The following is a 16,913-nucleotide window of genomic DNA, read 5'->3' as shown; positions in this document are numbered from 1 at the left end:
TCGCAATACATTTTTGTCTTGCGAAGAAAGCCCATAGGAGATTCGTTTTGCGAAGCACCTCCAAAATGGAAAACTCTTTCGTCTAGCGAGTTTTCCGTCTTGCGAGGCATTCGTCTTGCGGGGCACCACTGTAATAAAATTATTATTATTTCTGTCTGACAATCCTTTAATAGGAATAGCAAACTACACATTATCAAACAAACACCATATACAAATTGTGCAAAATACGAATTCAGCATAACAAGGTTATTTCTTCTGTGCAGCCTGAGCGGGAGGCCAGAATAGGCCCGTAGATATGTGGACTGTCCCTTGGTCAAGTGACTTTTCTTCTTTAAGTTATTAGAGTTCTTAACCTAGCTGAAGGTTGTCATCTGAACTAGCCAGATGTTAAACTGATGATCACAGTCAGTCCATCATTTGAAAAATAAGACTTTAGAACTCTTTTGCCCCTAAATGGCAACTAGACATTCCATTTTGGTGACTGCAACCTTGGTTTAAGGAGCCATTTGGTACATGGCTTATATATACAGCGGTACCTCGGGTTACAGACACTTCAGGTTATGTGTTTTCGGGTTGCGCACCACGCCGAACCCAGAAGTACTAGAATGGGTTACTTCCGGGTTTCGGCGCTCGTGCAGAAGCGCTAAATTGCACTTTGCATGCGCAGAAGCGCCAAATCGCTACCCGCATGTGTGCAGACACAGCACTTCGGGTAGCGAACGCTGGGGGTTGTGAACACGCCTCCCACACGGATCACATTCACAACCCAAGGTTCCACTGTATCTGAGTTTCCAACACTGGAACCAAGGATGATAAAAACATTGATGGCCACCAGCTTGGATGGCATTAAAAAAGGACCAGACAAATTCATGGAGGATAAGGCTATCAGTGGCTACTAGCCACGATGGCTCTACTCTGCCTCTATAGTCAGAGGCAGTAATGTTTCTGAATAACAATTGCTGGAAACCACAGGAGGGACGACTGCTCTTGTGCTTGGGTCCTGCTTACCAGTTTCCCACAAGCATCTGGTTGGCCACTGTGAGAACAGGATGCTGGCCTAGATGGGCCAATGGCCTGATCCAGCAGGCTGCTCTTGTGAAATGCCAAAAACAATGTAATCAGTTCTGACACACACAACAAACGGCCTTGCCCAAGTCAGGGGGACTGTCTTGATCTCTGCTTCTCAATCTTCACGTATTCTGAAAACACTATAAGTGTTTAAGAATAAAAATGGCACTCACACACTATTTTTAATTTCGAATGTGCATTTTGAAAGCCATTTCAAAAGTATAATTCATTTAAAATTGAAAGAAGCAATCAAATGTCCAGTGGAAGAAAACAAATGCTCCTGGCAAAGCTATTTGTATGAACAAACCTGGCAGAGGCCTAAAAGCTGGAGAGAACAGCCAACAAGAACCTTGATGGAAAATCCTGGCAGGACATGAGGAAGCGCACGATAGAGCATGATGACTGCTCCTGTGGGGAGGAACATGGCACACACATCCCCAAGATGCCTTTGTGTAAATATTGGCATCTCTTTAACTAGGAAGTAGCTCACCAAGTAATTACATGCTGAAGCGGTGAGTGGAGTTCTAACCCATTTTACAGAGAATCCAAAATTTAGGGATGTAGAGAAAATAATTGACTGGATAGCTCAGTTGGTAGAACAGGAGATTCTTAATCTCAGGGTTGTGGGTTTGAGCTCCATGGTGGGCAAAAGGTTCCTGCACTGTGGGAGTTTGATGACCCTCATAACTCTACAATTCTTTGATTCTCACTGAGGCAGACACTAGCAAGACTGTCCTGCGGAGAGCTCTTTACAGTAGCATGGTCACCTTCTAGCATCCTTACAAGTAGCATGGACAGCTTTACTGCAGGGCAGATGTGGACAAGTTTTAAAGGGGTCATCAGGGTAGGCTCAGATAACGGCCTAACCCTGGTAATTAAGAACATAACAGGAGCCTGCTGGGTCAGGTCAGTGTCCCATCTAGTCCAGCATCCTGCCCTAGTCCAGCCAACCAAGATGTCTATGGGAATCCTGCAAGCACGAAATGTGTTGGCTAACCAGTTCCATGGTTTAACTAGGTGCTGCAGTCATGCCATGTGGCTCCTATAAGCAGGGACCATGGAACTATGGAACTTCAAAAGTTACCTTATAGGTAAAAAGGTGAAGGTAAAGGACCCCTGGATGGTTAAGTCCAGTCAAAGGTGACTATGGGGTTGCCGCTCACCATGGTTTCAGGCTGAGGAAGCCGGTGTTTGTCCACAGACAGCTTTCTGGGTCATGTGGCCAGCATGACTTAACAGCTTCTGGCACAACAGGACACTGTGGTGGAAACCAGACACGGAAACACCGCAGCAGTACCTATTTATCTACTTGCACTGGTGTGCTTTCAAACTGCTAGGTTGGCAGGAGCTGGGACAGAGCAACGGGAGCTCACTCTGTCGTGGGGATTCAAACCGCCAACCTTCCAATCGGCGAGCCCAAGAGGCTCAGTGCTTTAGACCACTGCACCATCTGTATCTCAGGTCATCAATCCCTGTGTTGTCCCCACTGACTGACGGCAGCTCTCCAGGGTTTTAAACAATGTCTTCCCAGGGGCCTGGAATCAAACTAGGGACCTTCCGCATGCAGAGCATGAGCTCTACCACAGCCCTGCTCAGAATCTGACAAGGGGGGTGGGGAGCCTATGGTCACCGTCACTTCTCCTCCACATCCATTGACATGTCATGCTGACTGCCGAGCCTTGCCTGCTGGACTCTAGTAGTCAAGGTTCAACAGTAGCCTATCAGGCTGAGTAATAGCTCCTTGGCAGTGTTCTACAGACAGGCCTTCTAAAAAAATGGGAGGACACTGCCTGGGCTGGATTTAAAGGGACAGTGCAGAGAACACTTAATATATTATCCATTCAGGGGCCCCTGAAATTGTAGCAATGTGTTACACAGCAAGGTCTGCCAACACCTGTACCTGCCAGCTTCTAGGAAAGAGCATAACATAGATTATTTATGATCTTTCCAGGACTTTTTCATCTATTATGCTTTCCATTCTCCCACAAAAAGACTGTGCTGTGTCTAGTAATTCGCAAGCTTCCCTTATGGAAATTCTGGACCCTTAGATTAAGAAGCTAGCCTTGCACAGGGTCCCTGCATGTATAAAAACAGCCCCCTCCCATTCTATTAATACTATAATTCCATTGTTTCTCTAAATGAGCAGAAGACTGCATGAGCAAAGATTCTCCAGAACCCCGTAGGCAGAATTATTTGCCTCTCATTGCTCTGATCCTGCAACACCCCTCCAACATTGCCCCTTCCACTTTCCAGCACAAATGCCTCATTTCCTTCATTGTTCATTTTAAACCCAATTTAACACCCACCCTAACCATTGTAAAGACATACTGGGATGCCTCTTAATCGCGGTTTACAAAACCCAGGAAGCTACTTTATACAAGTTAGATTGGCAAACCTGCCAGCACTGACTAGCAGCTATTCTCCAGGTTCTCAGACAGGAGACATTCCCAGTCCTACCTGGAGCTGCCAGGGAATGAACTTGGGACCTTCTGCATGTAAAACAGTTGCCCTACCACTGAGAGCCCTACCCCAACCTAATTAAAGGCCAGCTCCAAGTCGTATTAGCCACAGATTAGCACTCATGCAAATGTTAAACACTAACCACAGTTAAGGCTGACAAATGAAGAGCGGCAAGTTTTGTCATCCGAGAGAGGAGTGCACCAGTCCCTTAACCGTGGTAAGAGATTAGGAAATATTACATCTGCATTGCAACTGCTTTTAGGCCAATATAGCTCTGAAAGTTTGTAGAACATGATCTCAGTAGTACAATCTCACTAAGCCACCTCAGTAACACCAAGTGTGAGTCATCTACTCGTCTTTGGGGATGACAACCCTTCCAAAAATTGCTAAGAAAGCAAAGCTTTGCTCAAAGAGAGTTGTCATTTCGCAAATATCGCACCATAGGCTGTTCTCAGTTCTGTATCAGGAGCTGCAGGAAGAAAAACATGATGTTCAAAGAAAGGAATCCGCTCGAGAAACGGCTTTTTGGTTAGAAGAGTCACATGATAGGTATCTTCTTAAAGGGACCGAGGAGGAAGACTGCACACATCAAACTTAGAAGCCAAATGCAGGAGGAACGGCATGGAGCACAGCTGAGACCGCCCAAAATTGCAGCAGGCTAGCTTGGGACTCTCAACCACCATTCACTCTTCTGTTATGAAGGGGTCACTCTCTAGCAAAGCATGTGATTTACAAGTCAGAAAGAAAAAGTAACCACGGATTCAAACAAAACATTCCATAGCCAATGTCTCAGGAACGTTCCAAACGCCTTTGGAGTAAGAGAGAAAGGCTAAGCGTCAGGCGTGACAATGAAGAATTTGAGAGCAAGGTGTACTGGAGGAGGTAGAGAGGGCTCACCTGAAAATATCAGCATAAATTATCCATTTGATAGGAAAGAGTGTGTCCATCTATAACACCTGTCCCAAGGTCCCTGCCATTGTATTATAGTATAGCAGCTTTGCCCACCAGGTGCCCTACAGATATTTTGGTCTACAACTTCCATCATCCTTGACCACAGGTCATGTTGGCTGGGGCTGATGAAGTTGGAGTCAAACAGCAACTGGAAGGCACCATTTTGGGAAAGGTTCAGCCTCAAGACAAATTTGTTATTTCTGTTTTAAGAAGCAGCTGTGAGCCATTCATGGTGCTTGCAGTGGCCTACTGGTCAACACGTCACTTAACTCTTAAGGAACTGCAGCCTGGCTGAAAAGAACACATGGCCATGATGCTCCATGCTCTGCGAACTTCCAGACTGGATTATTGCAGTGCACTTTATGCAGGGCTGCCCTTGAAGACAACTCAGAAACATCACCTGGTCCAAAATGCAGTGGGCACACTACTGGCTGGAGTTGCCTTTAGAACTCTCATAATCCTTGTTCTAAAGTAACTGCATTGGCTGCCAGCTCATTTCTTGGGCAAGGTGATTGAGCGTGTGGTTGCTGAACAACTCCAGGCACGCCTGGAGGATGCAGACCATTTGGATCCCTTCCAATCAGGGTTCAAGCCTCATCATGGGACTGAAACTGCCTTGGTCGCGCTGGTTGATGATCTCCGGCGAGCTAGGGACAAAGGTGAGAGTTGTTTCCTAGTTCTGCTGGATCTCTCAGCGGCCTTTGATACAATCGACCATAACATCCTTCTGGACCGTCTAGAGGGGTTGGGAGCTGGGGGCACTATTATACAGGGGTTTCGCTCCTTCCTCCTGGGCCGTGTTCAGAAAGTGGTGGTGGGGGATGAGTGTTCAGACCCTTGGGCCCTCACTTGTGGGGTGCCTCAGGGTTCCGTCCTCTCCCCCATGCTTTTTAACATCTATATGAAGCCGCTGGGAGAGATCATCAGGGGGTTTGGACTGGGTGTCCATCAATATGCAGATGATACCCAGCTCTACCTCTCTTTCAAATTAGAACCAGTGAAGGCGGTGAAGGTCCTGTGTGAGTGCCTGGAGGCGGTTGGAGGATGGATGGCGGCTAATGGATTGAAGTTGAATCCTGACAAGACAGAAGTACTGTTTTTGGGGGACAGGGGGCGGACTGGTGTGGAGGACTCCCTGGTCCTGAATAGGGTAACTGTGCCCCCTGAAGGACCAGGTGCGTAGCCTGGGAGTCATTTTGGACTCACAGCTGTCCATGGAGGCGCAGGTCAATTCTGTATCCAGGGCAGCTGTCTACCAACTCCACCTGGTACGCAGGCTGAGACCCTACCTGCCCGCGGACTGTCTCGCCAGAGTGGTGCATGCTCTAGTTATCTCCCGCTTGGACTACTGCAATGCGCTCTATGTGGGGCTACCTTTGAAGGTGACTCGGAAACTACAGCTAATCCAGAATGCGGCAGCTAGACTGGTGACTGGGGGCGGCCGCCGAGACCACATAACCCCTGTCTTGAAAGACCTACATTGGCTCCCAGTATGTTTCCAAGCACAATTCAAAGTGCTGGTGTTGACCTTTAAAGCCCTAAACGGCCTCGGCCCAGTATACCTGAAGGAGCGTCTCCACCCCCATTGTTCTGCCCTGACACTGAGGTCTAGCGCCGAGGGCCTTCTGGCGGTTCCCTCATTGCGAGAAGCAAAGCTACAGGGAACCAGCAGAGTGGTTCTCAGCTTTAGCAACAAAATCATCTCCTCTGCAGGCACAAGTCCTTTGCCTAAGCACGACTCCCTTGAATCAGGGCCACTTCATATCTACTCATTATAACGCATGCACAAGCTGTTAATTTTGCCGAGTGCTTTAATTTATTTTTTCTCCTTCAAAACCCTGTTAGAAAGTCTTGCTGTATAAAGCATGGGACCAAGGCTCCAGTTCATATTTAAGATGAGGAGCTCCAGGTTCAAACGCCTGCTCAGTTATGGACTCTCTAGGAGGCAACCACTACCTCAAAGACTAACCTAGATCATCATATCACGGGAGAGAATTGGCTAACCTGCGATCCTTAGAGAAAGAGTAGCTAATCTAGTGGCCCTATGCATATTTCTAGGAATACAATTCCCATCAGCCAGCACACGCCATACAGAGAGACACAGGGAGAACAAGCTAGAAATGTAATGAAACCGAACCAGTGTTTTCAAATCTATATTCCAGTGGACACATTTCAACTGTATTTTAACAAAAGGGCAGCCTGGCCTTCTATTGGAATTGTCACATTTCTGCACATCACAGAGCACCAGGGGAAAAAAACAGCACTAGACGTCTAGAACAGGAATATATATTTGATCGAGGTCACCAGCCAGAGCTGTAAATTAAGCCTGTAATTTAATCCCTAGGGGCCAGGGCCCTCTGATCAGTTTCTCCTCTGTGTGACACTGTACCACTGAAATGGCAACAGAGAGCTGCCTGCTTGACAGGCAGCACCAAACATGGAGAACATGGCACTGGATCAGTGGATGGGGGGGGGGCGGGACAAACTTGGATGGGGCAGTTAGCAACCAATGTTTACAAACATAAACTGGGAAGATCAGATGGGCCAGCCATAAATTATGACTGGATCGCAGTCAAGGCAAGAGCCTCACTCAACATTAAAAGCAAGAGGGGCTTTAGAGCCCAGCTTCAGTTTTAGTTCAAACTCTAAAAACAAAAATTGCATCACATGCAGGACATTAAGAGCTACTGAAGCATGATGGAAAAAATTCCATCCGACAAGTGAAATTGAATAACAAACACCTCTCTGGCCACACTGCAAGCACAGATGCTGAAGCAGAGCCTTATTATGTCTCCTCGGTCCAGATCACACTTCCAAACAAGGCAGGGATGAGAAAGGGGCTTTTCGTTTGTTGTCCTCGCCTTTAAGCACTGCTGCTTTAAAAAGAACATATGGAGATGTGGCCATCACTCCCTTTCCTGCTCACTCTTTTTTCTGGCCACCGTTAAGTAAAAAAAAAAAACCTGCAGCATTAATCCCTTGATCTCTACCCACAATTTTTCCTAGCTGGCAGAAGAGGAGGAAAAAATTAATCTTTTCTTCTAAAGCTTCTTTAGATCAAGCGGCTAAGTGCTTTTGGCTAATTTTAAAACTCCCAGCTTCAGAGCAGGGCCAGAGCAGCGTTTGCTGGGTGACATTGTGAGGATTCTTTTCCCTCCCAAATGATGCAATCAAGGACTAAGAGGCAACCTAAGCCTTTGAAACTCTGGGGACTTCATTCCTAAGGACTACCTGTCATATTTCAGCCACACATATTCACTGTTCTATTGGATCCCAATTTTCTAATAGTTAAGGCAGAATTCCAGCAGTGCACTAAGTCATGGATGTTTGAATTTGTGTCTCTGTGTGTGTCCTTTCACAATTCCTATAGTCTCAAGATTGCTAGCAGAGACGGTAATTTGAGAGGGATTATTTCTCTATAATCTCTGTTCTCAATAGATAGTCTTAGTGATTCACCATAAACTAAAGGTGCACATAGGACAATAAACTGTTATTATTGTGCTACTCAGATGATATTCACATCTAAAACATATCTAAACGGGATCATTCCCAAGTAGCTTCACTCCAGATGTCTGCCTGTGCAAAGGAGCCCATCCTGCTGGTGGCTCTGTGTTCCAGATCAAGTGCATAGAAGTCTTTGTGCATATGGAATATGGATGCAAAGCCGTCACACTGTATGTATGGACACCAGGAGGAGGAGCTACTCGAGGGTGCGGCTACTCAGTCCCCCTCTTCACCTGTTGGTTTTATACACAAATACAGTAACTAACCATTTAAAAACATTCATGCACCACTTAATGTTTCAGAAACCTCTAAGTGGCATAGAGTCTAAAACACCAAACAATATATCATTATAACAGAAGCATACCCTAAAAACAGGTCACCACTTTGAGTAGAATTTCCTCAGGTGATACAAAGGATTTCATGAGTATGTATGAGGGCAGGAGGTCCAAATGGGGTGTTAATATAAGTTCCAGCAATTATCACTACAATTTACATTCCACATATACCTTCTTCTTGTTGTTTATCTGTTTAGTACCCTCACCTTTCTTCTGTCATGGAACGCAAGGTGGAAATGATGGGGACATAGTTCAGCCCAGACACGGAGGTCCAGCTCCGAGGGCCTTCTGGCGGCTCCCCCACTGCAAGAAGCGAGGTTACAGGAAACCAGGTAGAGGGCCTTCTCACAGTGGTGCCTACTCTGTGGAACGCCCTCCCTTCTAATGTCAAGGAAATAAACAACGATCTGACTTTTAGAAGACATCTGAAGGCAACCATGTGTTGGGAAGTTTTTAATGTCTAACATTTTACATTTTTATGTGCTTTAAGCCACCCAGAGTGGCTGGGGAAACCCATCCAGGTGGGCTGGGTATAAATTTAAAAAATCATTATTATATTATTTAAAATATTTGCGTGATGGACGTAATTTGGCAGGTCTTCAGAATATAAGGAGAGTGGTGTTAGCTGTTGGACTATATTGTGTGCAAACACAAACCACAACTTAACAGTAAGTGCAACCATGTCCTCCAAGAGATTAAGCTGTGTTAAGCACCTGTTTATCACCACCCATTTATTAGCGCTTAAAGTGGTGCGGAACGCCATCCCACTTCTTTTCAGTGAATGCAACAGTCAGGCTTCATCTGTAACAAAGCCACCTCACCAGTTCTTCCCCGCACCCCTTCCTACTTATGCTGAGCCTACACATATTCCTCCAGAAGGCAGGGCAGGGCAAGTAATTGAAAACTGGTCCATCTACCTGATGGTCTGCTCTGCTTGGCTGCATCTCTCCAAGATCTCAGGCCAAGGTCTTCCCAAGGCCTATCTGGAGATGCCAGGGATTGGATGCCAGACCTTCTGCATGCAAATCATGCACTTTACCACCAAGAAAAGTTCTTCCCCAGTGTGTGATGCAGCTCTCATATTACAGGGGAAATGATGCCGTGCTCCCTACCTTTCTGATTGCCTACAGGTGGGCCATCATACTTCAATCAAAGCAAGTCAGAAGCTTGAGATTGTCGTTTTCATTAAAGGACCTATTACTTTTCCTCCCCATTAAAGAATTAAAATAAATTATTATATTCAAATCCCAACTTTTCTGCTATAAAGTCATGGTAGCATACATGGTTCTGAGTGAGATGAGTCAGATCCTAAGATAGTGACCGGCCCAAGGTCACCCTGGGAGTATCATTACTGAGTGGGAATTTAAACCAGAGTCTTCTTATTCCAATATTGTGCTCACAATTCATTGGTTCCCACAAGGATTATAACTCCAACTCCCATCAGCCCCAGCCAGCATGTGCAGCATTCAGGGTTGGTGCATGTTGTAGCCCACAACATCTGCAGGGCCACAGGTTCCCCAACTCTGGTTTAAAAAGAGATGCTAATGGTTGATATGGGAGCTCCCTAGTGCCAACATGTGCTCTGCTAAGAAACTGTGGCTTCTCCCTAAAGAATGCTGAGACCATCGGGTGAATCAGATTTTCAGCCTCTAGTTTTTTGGTTATCTAGTCCAGCAGTTGCCAACCTTTTGGGGGTTTGTGGACATATTCTGGAATTTTGAGAGGTGCGCTATGGAAACTACCCCCTCTGGTTGATTCTCCCTACCCCCTTTCCCTGGATCACACCCACCACCCTGACAAAAAGAGAGAAAGCCAACACACACATATAGATTATTTGCTTTTCCCATGGGGTCTGGGTAAAAGCTGGATCCACTAGAATTAAAATGGATTTTACAGAATTTGCATGAATTTATCGCAGGCCCCCCGAAACATCACCAAATTAAAGCTTACACTGGTAGACTGCTCCATACAAAAATTTGCTTAGGTGCTTGCCAGCACCACAAATACATTGACGCAAGGCACAGATCATGATTTGTACACAGGATGACAACAAAACCACCAAATCACAGAACACATCTGTGGACACAGATGTGACCTATGATTTGGTACTAGCTTTGAGGGAAACCTTTGCAAAATTATGAGCATCATACCATCAGTGCCTCAAACCCATGTTTTCACATCATTTATTTAGGCTATTTATATACTGCTTAATTACCAAAGTCTGTATGGTGTACATAATTAAAAAATGTGTAATAGATAAGATCATTTAAAACAGACATAAAAATAAACATGGCAGTACTGATTCTTTTACCTTCAGTCAAAAGACAGATATTATCTGATGTAGGGAAGAACTCTTTACAAATGATGCAATTTCATGAGGATCATGTGGTGGTATGTGTATGGGCCCCACCACAACCTTCTCTTTCTCTCTCCAGTCTGTCTTCCAAATCTTGTGGCACCCTCTTCTTCCCACTATCCTGTCTACCCGCTTACTCACTATACTTTCTTTTCAGCTGCTCATGTAACAATCTGAGTTTTGAGAAGCATATTAATCTGAAAGAGGAAGTAGAGAACATTTCTTCTTTAAACTTCCTCCTTCAGTTCTATGCACTTTTCAAAGGAAAGAAAAAGGTACCCTGCCCTCAGCAACTCATTACAAAGGGGTCAGCGAGGAGGGGCTCAGAGGCTTCAGAGGCAACAGGAGACGTCCTCAAAGGCACTGTTGCTCTCACAAGTGCCACACTAGTGACCATAACTCTAGCCACTGGATCTATGATCACCTATTCTTGCAAATGACGTTCTAGTGGTTAAGTTTCTCAATCACAATGACCTTGTTTTATTGCATGACATTTGTCTAAAACCATATTCTGTCAATAGATTAATGCAGTTCTCGGTTGCTGTATGCACACGCAAAGTCATAGCTAACCTTCATGGCTCACTAAAGTAAAACATGGATGCTAATTAGGTCTAGTTAATACATGAACAAAACAAAAAAAGGCACACAATTACTTTAATTACTGGTAACAGTTTACTGTAGTAGTTACCAGTGTTGTCCAACACAAAGCTAAGCCCACGAACAGGCAATCCTAAATACACACTCACAATTCCATTGCATTAATGAAGCTTCATAGCCATGTACTGTAAAGGTGTTCAGGTTGCTGGGCCAATAAGATCAATAACCATTTCCATAAGAGGGCCATCTCATCTATATTACCTTTTAGGAACTCTATTCCATCATACCATTTCAAAGTCACTCTGACTATTTCATATGTTACTAGAAAATGGCAAAAAAAGAGAGAACTGTAGTTGACTTGCACTACCTCCACAGCACAGTGAGCAGAACTCATCTTACTAGCTTCAAGACCCATGATCTCCATAAGCTACCTGGGTCCCATAGCTTTCAGAGCTTTCCACTTCCATGTTCAAAAGGAAACAAGGAAGCAGGAAGTTTCAGTCACTTGCTCTTCTTCCTCTTTGAGCTCATGCTGTGAAGCGGCTCACAAGAGACTCATCAGTCTTCAGTGTAGTTCTCGTCAAGGTCAAGCTCTACTCCTGCCCCTAGATTCACTGATGCTACCAAATTTGCCTTCTAATTATTCTGGACCTAGAACATTTCCCAACATTCATCTCCAGCTTTGCTAACATAAAAGTTATTGTGGTTTATTTTTGCATGGGACCTGAGAGTTTAAGTGCCAAGACAGTTGCTGATTCTTTAGGGTTTTTCGCATTTCCAAAAAGGATGTCCTCATCTGTTTCTGTAGGCTAATGCGCCTCCACTTAACCCACCAGCTTTTGAAGAAGGCATGCTTCTAACAGTTACCACCATTAAGACTGAAAGAAAATATACAACAGGCTTAACCAAATGCCTCTCCAATCTCTATTAAGAAAAATATCAAGCCCAGGATGAATCCCGCAAAAGCTAGAAGTTTGCATACCACATTGTGAGCATTAATCCCAAGGAAAGGCACTCCGTCCACTAACTTTTGGATTAACCTTAAACTCACAACCCTATTAAGAAACGGAAAAAGGCACCAAGACCACATCCTTCCTTTTTCAAGTCCTCCTGCATCAAGAGATTCTGAACTATCTCCACAAGAACATGCAGAGCTTTGCCTTCCCAGTGGCCTGGCAAATCGCTGCATCCCTAGAAAAGGAGAGAAGAAAGGCAGCAGAATATGGGTCATAAATACCTTTGAGAACCAGTGGCTCCTTGCCTTCTCGCTTGAGAGACTCCAGCACTATGTGCAATGGCTGCGAAGGTATGACTCTGCTTGGCTCATTGGTATTCTCGTCATAAACAACTATTTCTTTGGAAAAGATCCTCTTGAAGGAGTCCTTGCCTTCCCGGCAAGAGATCAAGTCCAAGACGGTAATCTTGCCCTGCTGAAGCCTTCGCCGGCTGATCTTGTCAGAGCAATTGATGTGGACAGCTCCTTGGATGTGGCTCTTGTTGTATTCCATGAAGGGCCGGCAATCGATGATGACCGGCCCTTGGTGGGTCTTGCTGCATTTGGTCATCTTCTTTGCCAGTTCATTGGGATAGATGATTTTAACACTAGGCAACTGCTTGGTTGGGCCCGAGACCGGGCTCCCCACGCCGCTGGAGGGACTCAATGGGCCAGAGTTCTCATTGTTGTTGACCATTTGGTTAGCAGGGCACGTGGTCGAGGTTCCTACGTTGGCAGAAGTGCTGCTGGTGCTGGCTTGAGTCTGGGCCTGATTGTCTTTGTCGTACGTTGCCACAGTGCAGCAACTGGCACTGCTGCATCCACAACTCAAGGAGCGAGCAGAGCCGTTGGATGAGGGCATATACGTCAGATTCGCAGCCTTGAGGGACACAACAGCTGTGCTGAGGAGACTCACGTGGCTCTCGCTGGCAGAAGAGGCAGAATCCAGATAGCTGGAATCTAAGCAAAGGTTGAGATCCTGAGGTCGGACGGGCCTGGAGAGTGCCACTACTACCCTGTCGTCTAGTGGAGATGGAGGCATGAGGAAGCTGAGAATGGCAAGTCAAAAGGAACTCAAGCTCTCTGTTAAAAGGGGGAGGGAAATAAAATGACATAAGAAAGTATGTCGCAACACACAAGAGTTCCATCATTATTCCCGGATAGCAATGCTCTAAATATTGTTGATCAAATGCTTTGTTTTTCATAGAACAAGGGGAGAGCCATTCTAAAAGGCACACAGCCACCAAACATGGAATCATAAAACTGTAAGAAGTTGGGAAATTATCCATCCCACCCTTTATGCCATGGCAGAAACTGCCACGCATTGGCTGCCTCCAACCCAGGACTGTGAGTCTGCTGCAGTTGTGGGGGGTGCACAATAAATGCGTGCTGGTCACTAACAGAATTCAGCTGCAGCATCTCAGCCTGCACTTACATTAAAGAGCTATTTTATAGTCCTTATGATTGCTAAAAATATATATTAAGGGCTATAAGTGGTCAGTTATCAAAAAAAGCAGAGAAGTTGCTAAATAAGCCTCCCAGAGAGTAGAGGGCTTCTGCACCCTGTAGGGAGGGCAGGATTTGGGAAAGTGGTAAATGATGATATAATAAATAATGGAAAAAATGGGAGATTGTGCAAATCTTAATTGGCATAATTTATGCAAATTTTAATTGATATGCACATTGAATCATTTTCTTCTGCTGCTGCAGAAATTAGGTTAACTTGGTGCAGAATGTTGATGTTTTATCTATGTTTTGAGAATATTCAGGCCCGATGAAGACTAACCTAAATAGTCCACATTACATAGGCCAGACACCAAAAGGTACTTGCAGAGCAGCTACCATCATGTACCCAAGGCTTTCTTGCTCCAAGGGAAGGAAGCTCGTTGTGGAAAAGAACCTGCCCCTACTTTATCCTCCCTTCTGCAAATTAAAAATAGACAGAAGCGACCAGTGTGATGTTAACAATTATCAATAATGGAGGGCAGCCAAATCTGGCCTGAGGTGATGTTCTAACTCCCTCCTAGCACAGAGTTTTCAATATTGTTGGCTTCCTGTAAAAATCCACCAAAAGGGGGGGGGAGAGAGAAGTTCGGCAGTAATCTGAACACATACTGAAAAGAAATGAGAGATAAGAAACAGAGGCTGCCATGCATCCCTTATGAGCAGAACTGCTATTCTGGAACTGCCATTTATTCAGATACAAGCACACTCTCATAAAATGACAGGCCTGGAATATCAAAGTATTCAGGTCCCAACCTTCCTGCTCTTATACCTTAGTTATCACTACCATAACACAAGGAGGGACAGACTGAGATGATCCACTGTCCTAAAATCAGAGTTCCCTGCAACTCCCACCCCCAAGCAAGTTAATAATATATATTGGTTTTATAGCATTCATTTAATGACCAATTACGTTGACATTTGGCAGAGTCCAATTGAGGTCAGTCAAATGACACTCACTTTTTAAAAAAAGTTATTACATCACCCTCTCAGTATCTTTTAAGGCTGAAAGGGTAAGCATACTTATCAAGAACTCCCATTTGACTCAAAAAGGGATGGTGGTTTTTTTTTTACTAAGCTTGCTTAAACTGGACGAAGTACAGGATGACACAAAATTAAGGACAGTCATGTAGAAACGTGTGGTGCCTGCAAAGAACAACCTACACAATTTAACCCAATTCAAGAATACTTTTTAAAAATGTGAATTCCCTTCCCTACATTCTACTATCTGTTTCTATAATCTAACTATGTCCTACCCCCCTCAAAACCACAATACACACTTTCCATTAGGATGGGTCACTATCCTAGGATAAGAAACCAGAAAACATAAAAACCCCATCTATCTCCTCCTGAGGAGGAATGGAGAGAGAGAGAGAGAAGTATTTGCAGAATGGGTTTAAATTGTGACCAGAGGAAATACCAATTATCAACTATGGGGAGTCAGAAAAAATGAATTAAATAAAGGGAGAGGAAATGTAAAATACAGAAAACAAGTTTCCTTTCCCCACCTTCTATTTGTGAAGAACAACAAATAATTGTACAGAGAAAAACAACACAACACCATGCATTCCTGAGAAATAAGAGAAGCAAAGATCGGGAGAAGGGAAATAGTACCCTTTTTCTTTTTTACAAAAAGAGAAAACAAGGGGTTAGTTTAGTAACCAAATCACGTGCGAGACCAGATACGTTATGTTTGAGTTTGGTTTTTTAATGTTTGGATTTTTTTTTTAAAAAAGAAACTAATAAAGTATTTGGAGAGCGGCTAAGGGAACCCTGTTTGCCTTAGGATGGCAAAGATATTTGGGGAGCTCTGCATCTCTGCAGCAGAGGTAATATATTTCCAGCCAAGCCATGAAGTCAGACTTGGGAGTTAAAAGAGCCCAGCCAAAATGAGGCACCTTTTCACGCTCACCGATCCGGAGCTGGTTCAGGACCTCACGGAGGGGGGAGGCGTTTTACAGAACAGGCGTAAAAAGGAGGGGGGAAGAAGAGAAGCGCTACAAGAGATGCTGCTCCGGAGAGCCTCTTCTGCACTCCGATCCCCCCCACCCCCCTAGATACTGCAGCAATCCCGGACGAGAAAAGCCTCCGTTTCTTACAATCCAGTCGGTGAAACGCACGCAAGTCGGCGGGCTCCAAGCGCAGACCGGCGCGGGGACGGATAACAGTGCTAGTACCTTATTTCCCATTGCTCCCCAACATTTTTTCGCATTTCCCAGTTTGTTTCCAAACAGGCATCTCTCTCTCTTCCCCAAGATAGGACAGATTTATTCTAGGAGACGCTACGCGGTCGACCTACGCACCACAACCGCTCCTCTCCGTAAGGAACCCAAGTCTCCCACTTACTTCATAAAGAAATATTTCCCTCCAGCACCCGGCGCTCGTCTGTGGCTATCGATTTACGCATTAAGCCCCCATTCACTCGGCTTCATTGATCTCCACCAGCAACATACTTACTTTCTCTTTTGCTACACAGTAAATGTAAGGTTCGAAAAGGGCGTGGCCGGGGGAGGGATAGACAGCGCGCTCCCCCAATAGGGGCTCTCCGGGAGGAGCTGCTCGAGCCCCCCCTCGCGGGGATGCCCGGGATTGGCGGCGGGTGGGCAAGGGGGAGGAGCCACTCAACTCTTAAGGGATGGCTCGCCCGCCACTGCTTCGGGTCCTGTGTCAGAAGCAGCGGAGGGAGTGATGTCATTGGCAGCCAATCAAAGGCACGAGTGGGCCAGCCGGAGCCGGAGCGGAGCAGCTGCTCTCTATTTACATGTAAACTTAACCAGGAGGATGCGGTTAACTCTTCCCTGCGCGCAGTTGTCAATGGAGCATACTTTTAACTGCCTTCCCCCAATGGTCTTTTTTCCCTCGCCTGGCACCTTCGCTTAAATGTCTTTATTCGCTCTGCCCGTATTTCCCCAGCTTCGCTTTTTCGCCTCCTCTCCCTTTAAGATCCACTCCCCCACACCCCGGCTTCAATGAATGAATGAATGAATCAATGAATGAATCTCACGTCCGCTGAATTCTTCTTACACAGCAGGCGACACACCAGAAGCTTGAATGGTGATTAGTTGCTGAGTTGGCCACCTGAGGACCACGCAGCAAAAAACAAAAACAACTCTCCGAAAACGATGCAGTTTTATACAATTTTCTT

General features: G+C 45.3%; 1 protein-coding gene across 3 annotated transcripts in view; it reads right to left on the bottom strand.

Annotated features, from left to right (window-relative positions):
- Positions 1-16,265, bottom strand: part of DUSP10 (dual specificity phosphatase 10) — a 50,094-nt gene extending 33,829 nt beyond the window's left edge. The window contains exons 1-2 of one of the 3 annotated variants that reach the window (XM_053383115.1): positions 16,226-16,265; positions 12,509-13,348 (exon numbers count right to left, since the gene is read on the bottom strand). In XM_053383115.1, coding sequence (XP_053239090.1) covers positions 12,509-13,307 — 799 coding nt within the window. In that variant the 5' untranslated portion in view covers positions 13,308-13,348; positions 16,226-16,265. The other 2 variants (XM_053383113.1, XM_053383114.1) reach the window with 2 other exon arrangements.
- Positions 16,266-16,913: the final 648 nt, after the last annotated feature.

The sequence above is a fragment of the Podarcis raffonei genome, chromosome 3 (assembly GCF_027172205.1).
Source record: "Podarcis raffonei isolate rPodRaf1 chromosome 3, rPodRaf1.pri, whole genome shotgun sequence".
Taxonomy (NCBI): Eukaryota; Metazoa; Chordata; class Lepidosauria; order Squamata; family Lacertidae; genus Podarcis; species Podarcis raffonei.
This window is presented reverse-complemented; position numbering and strand designations above follow the sequence as displayed.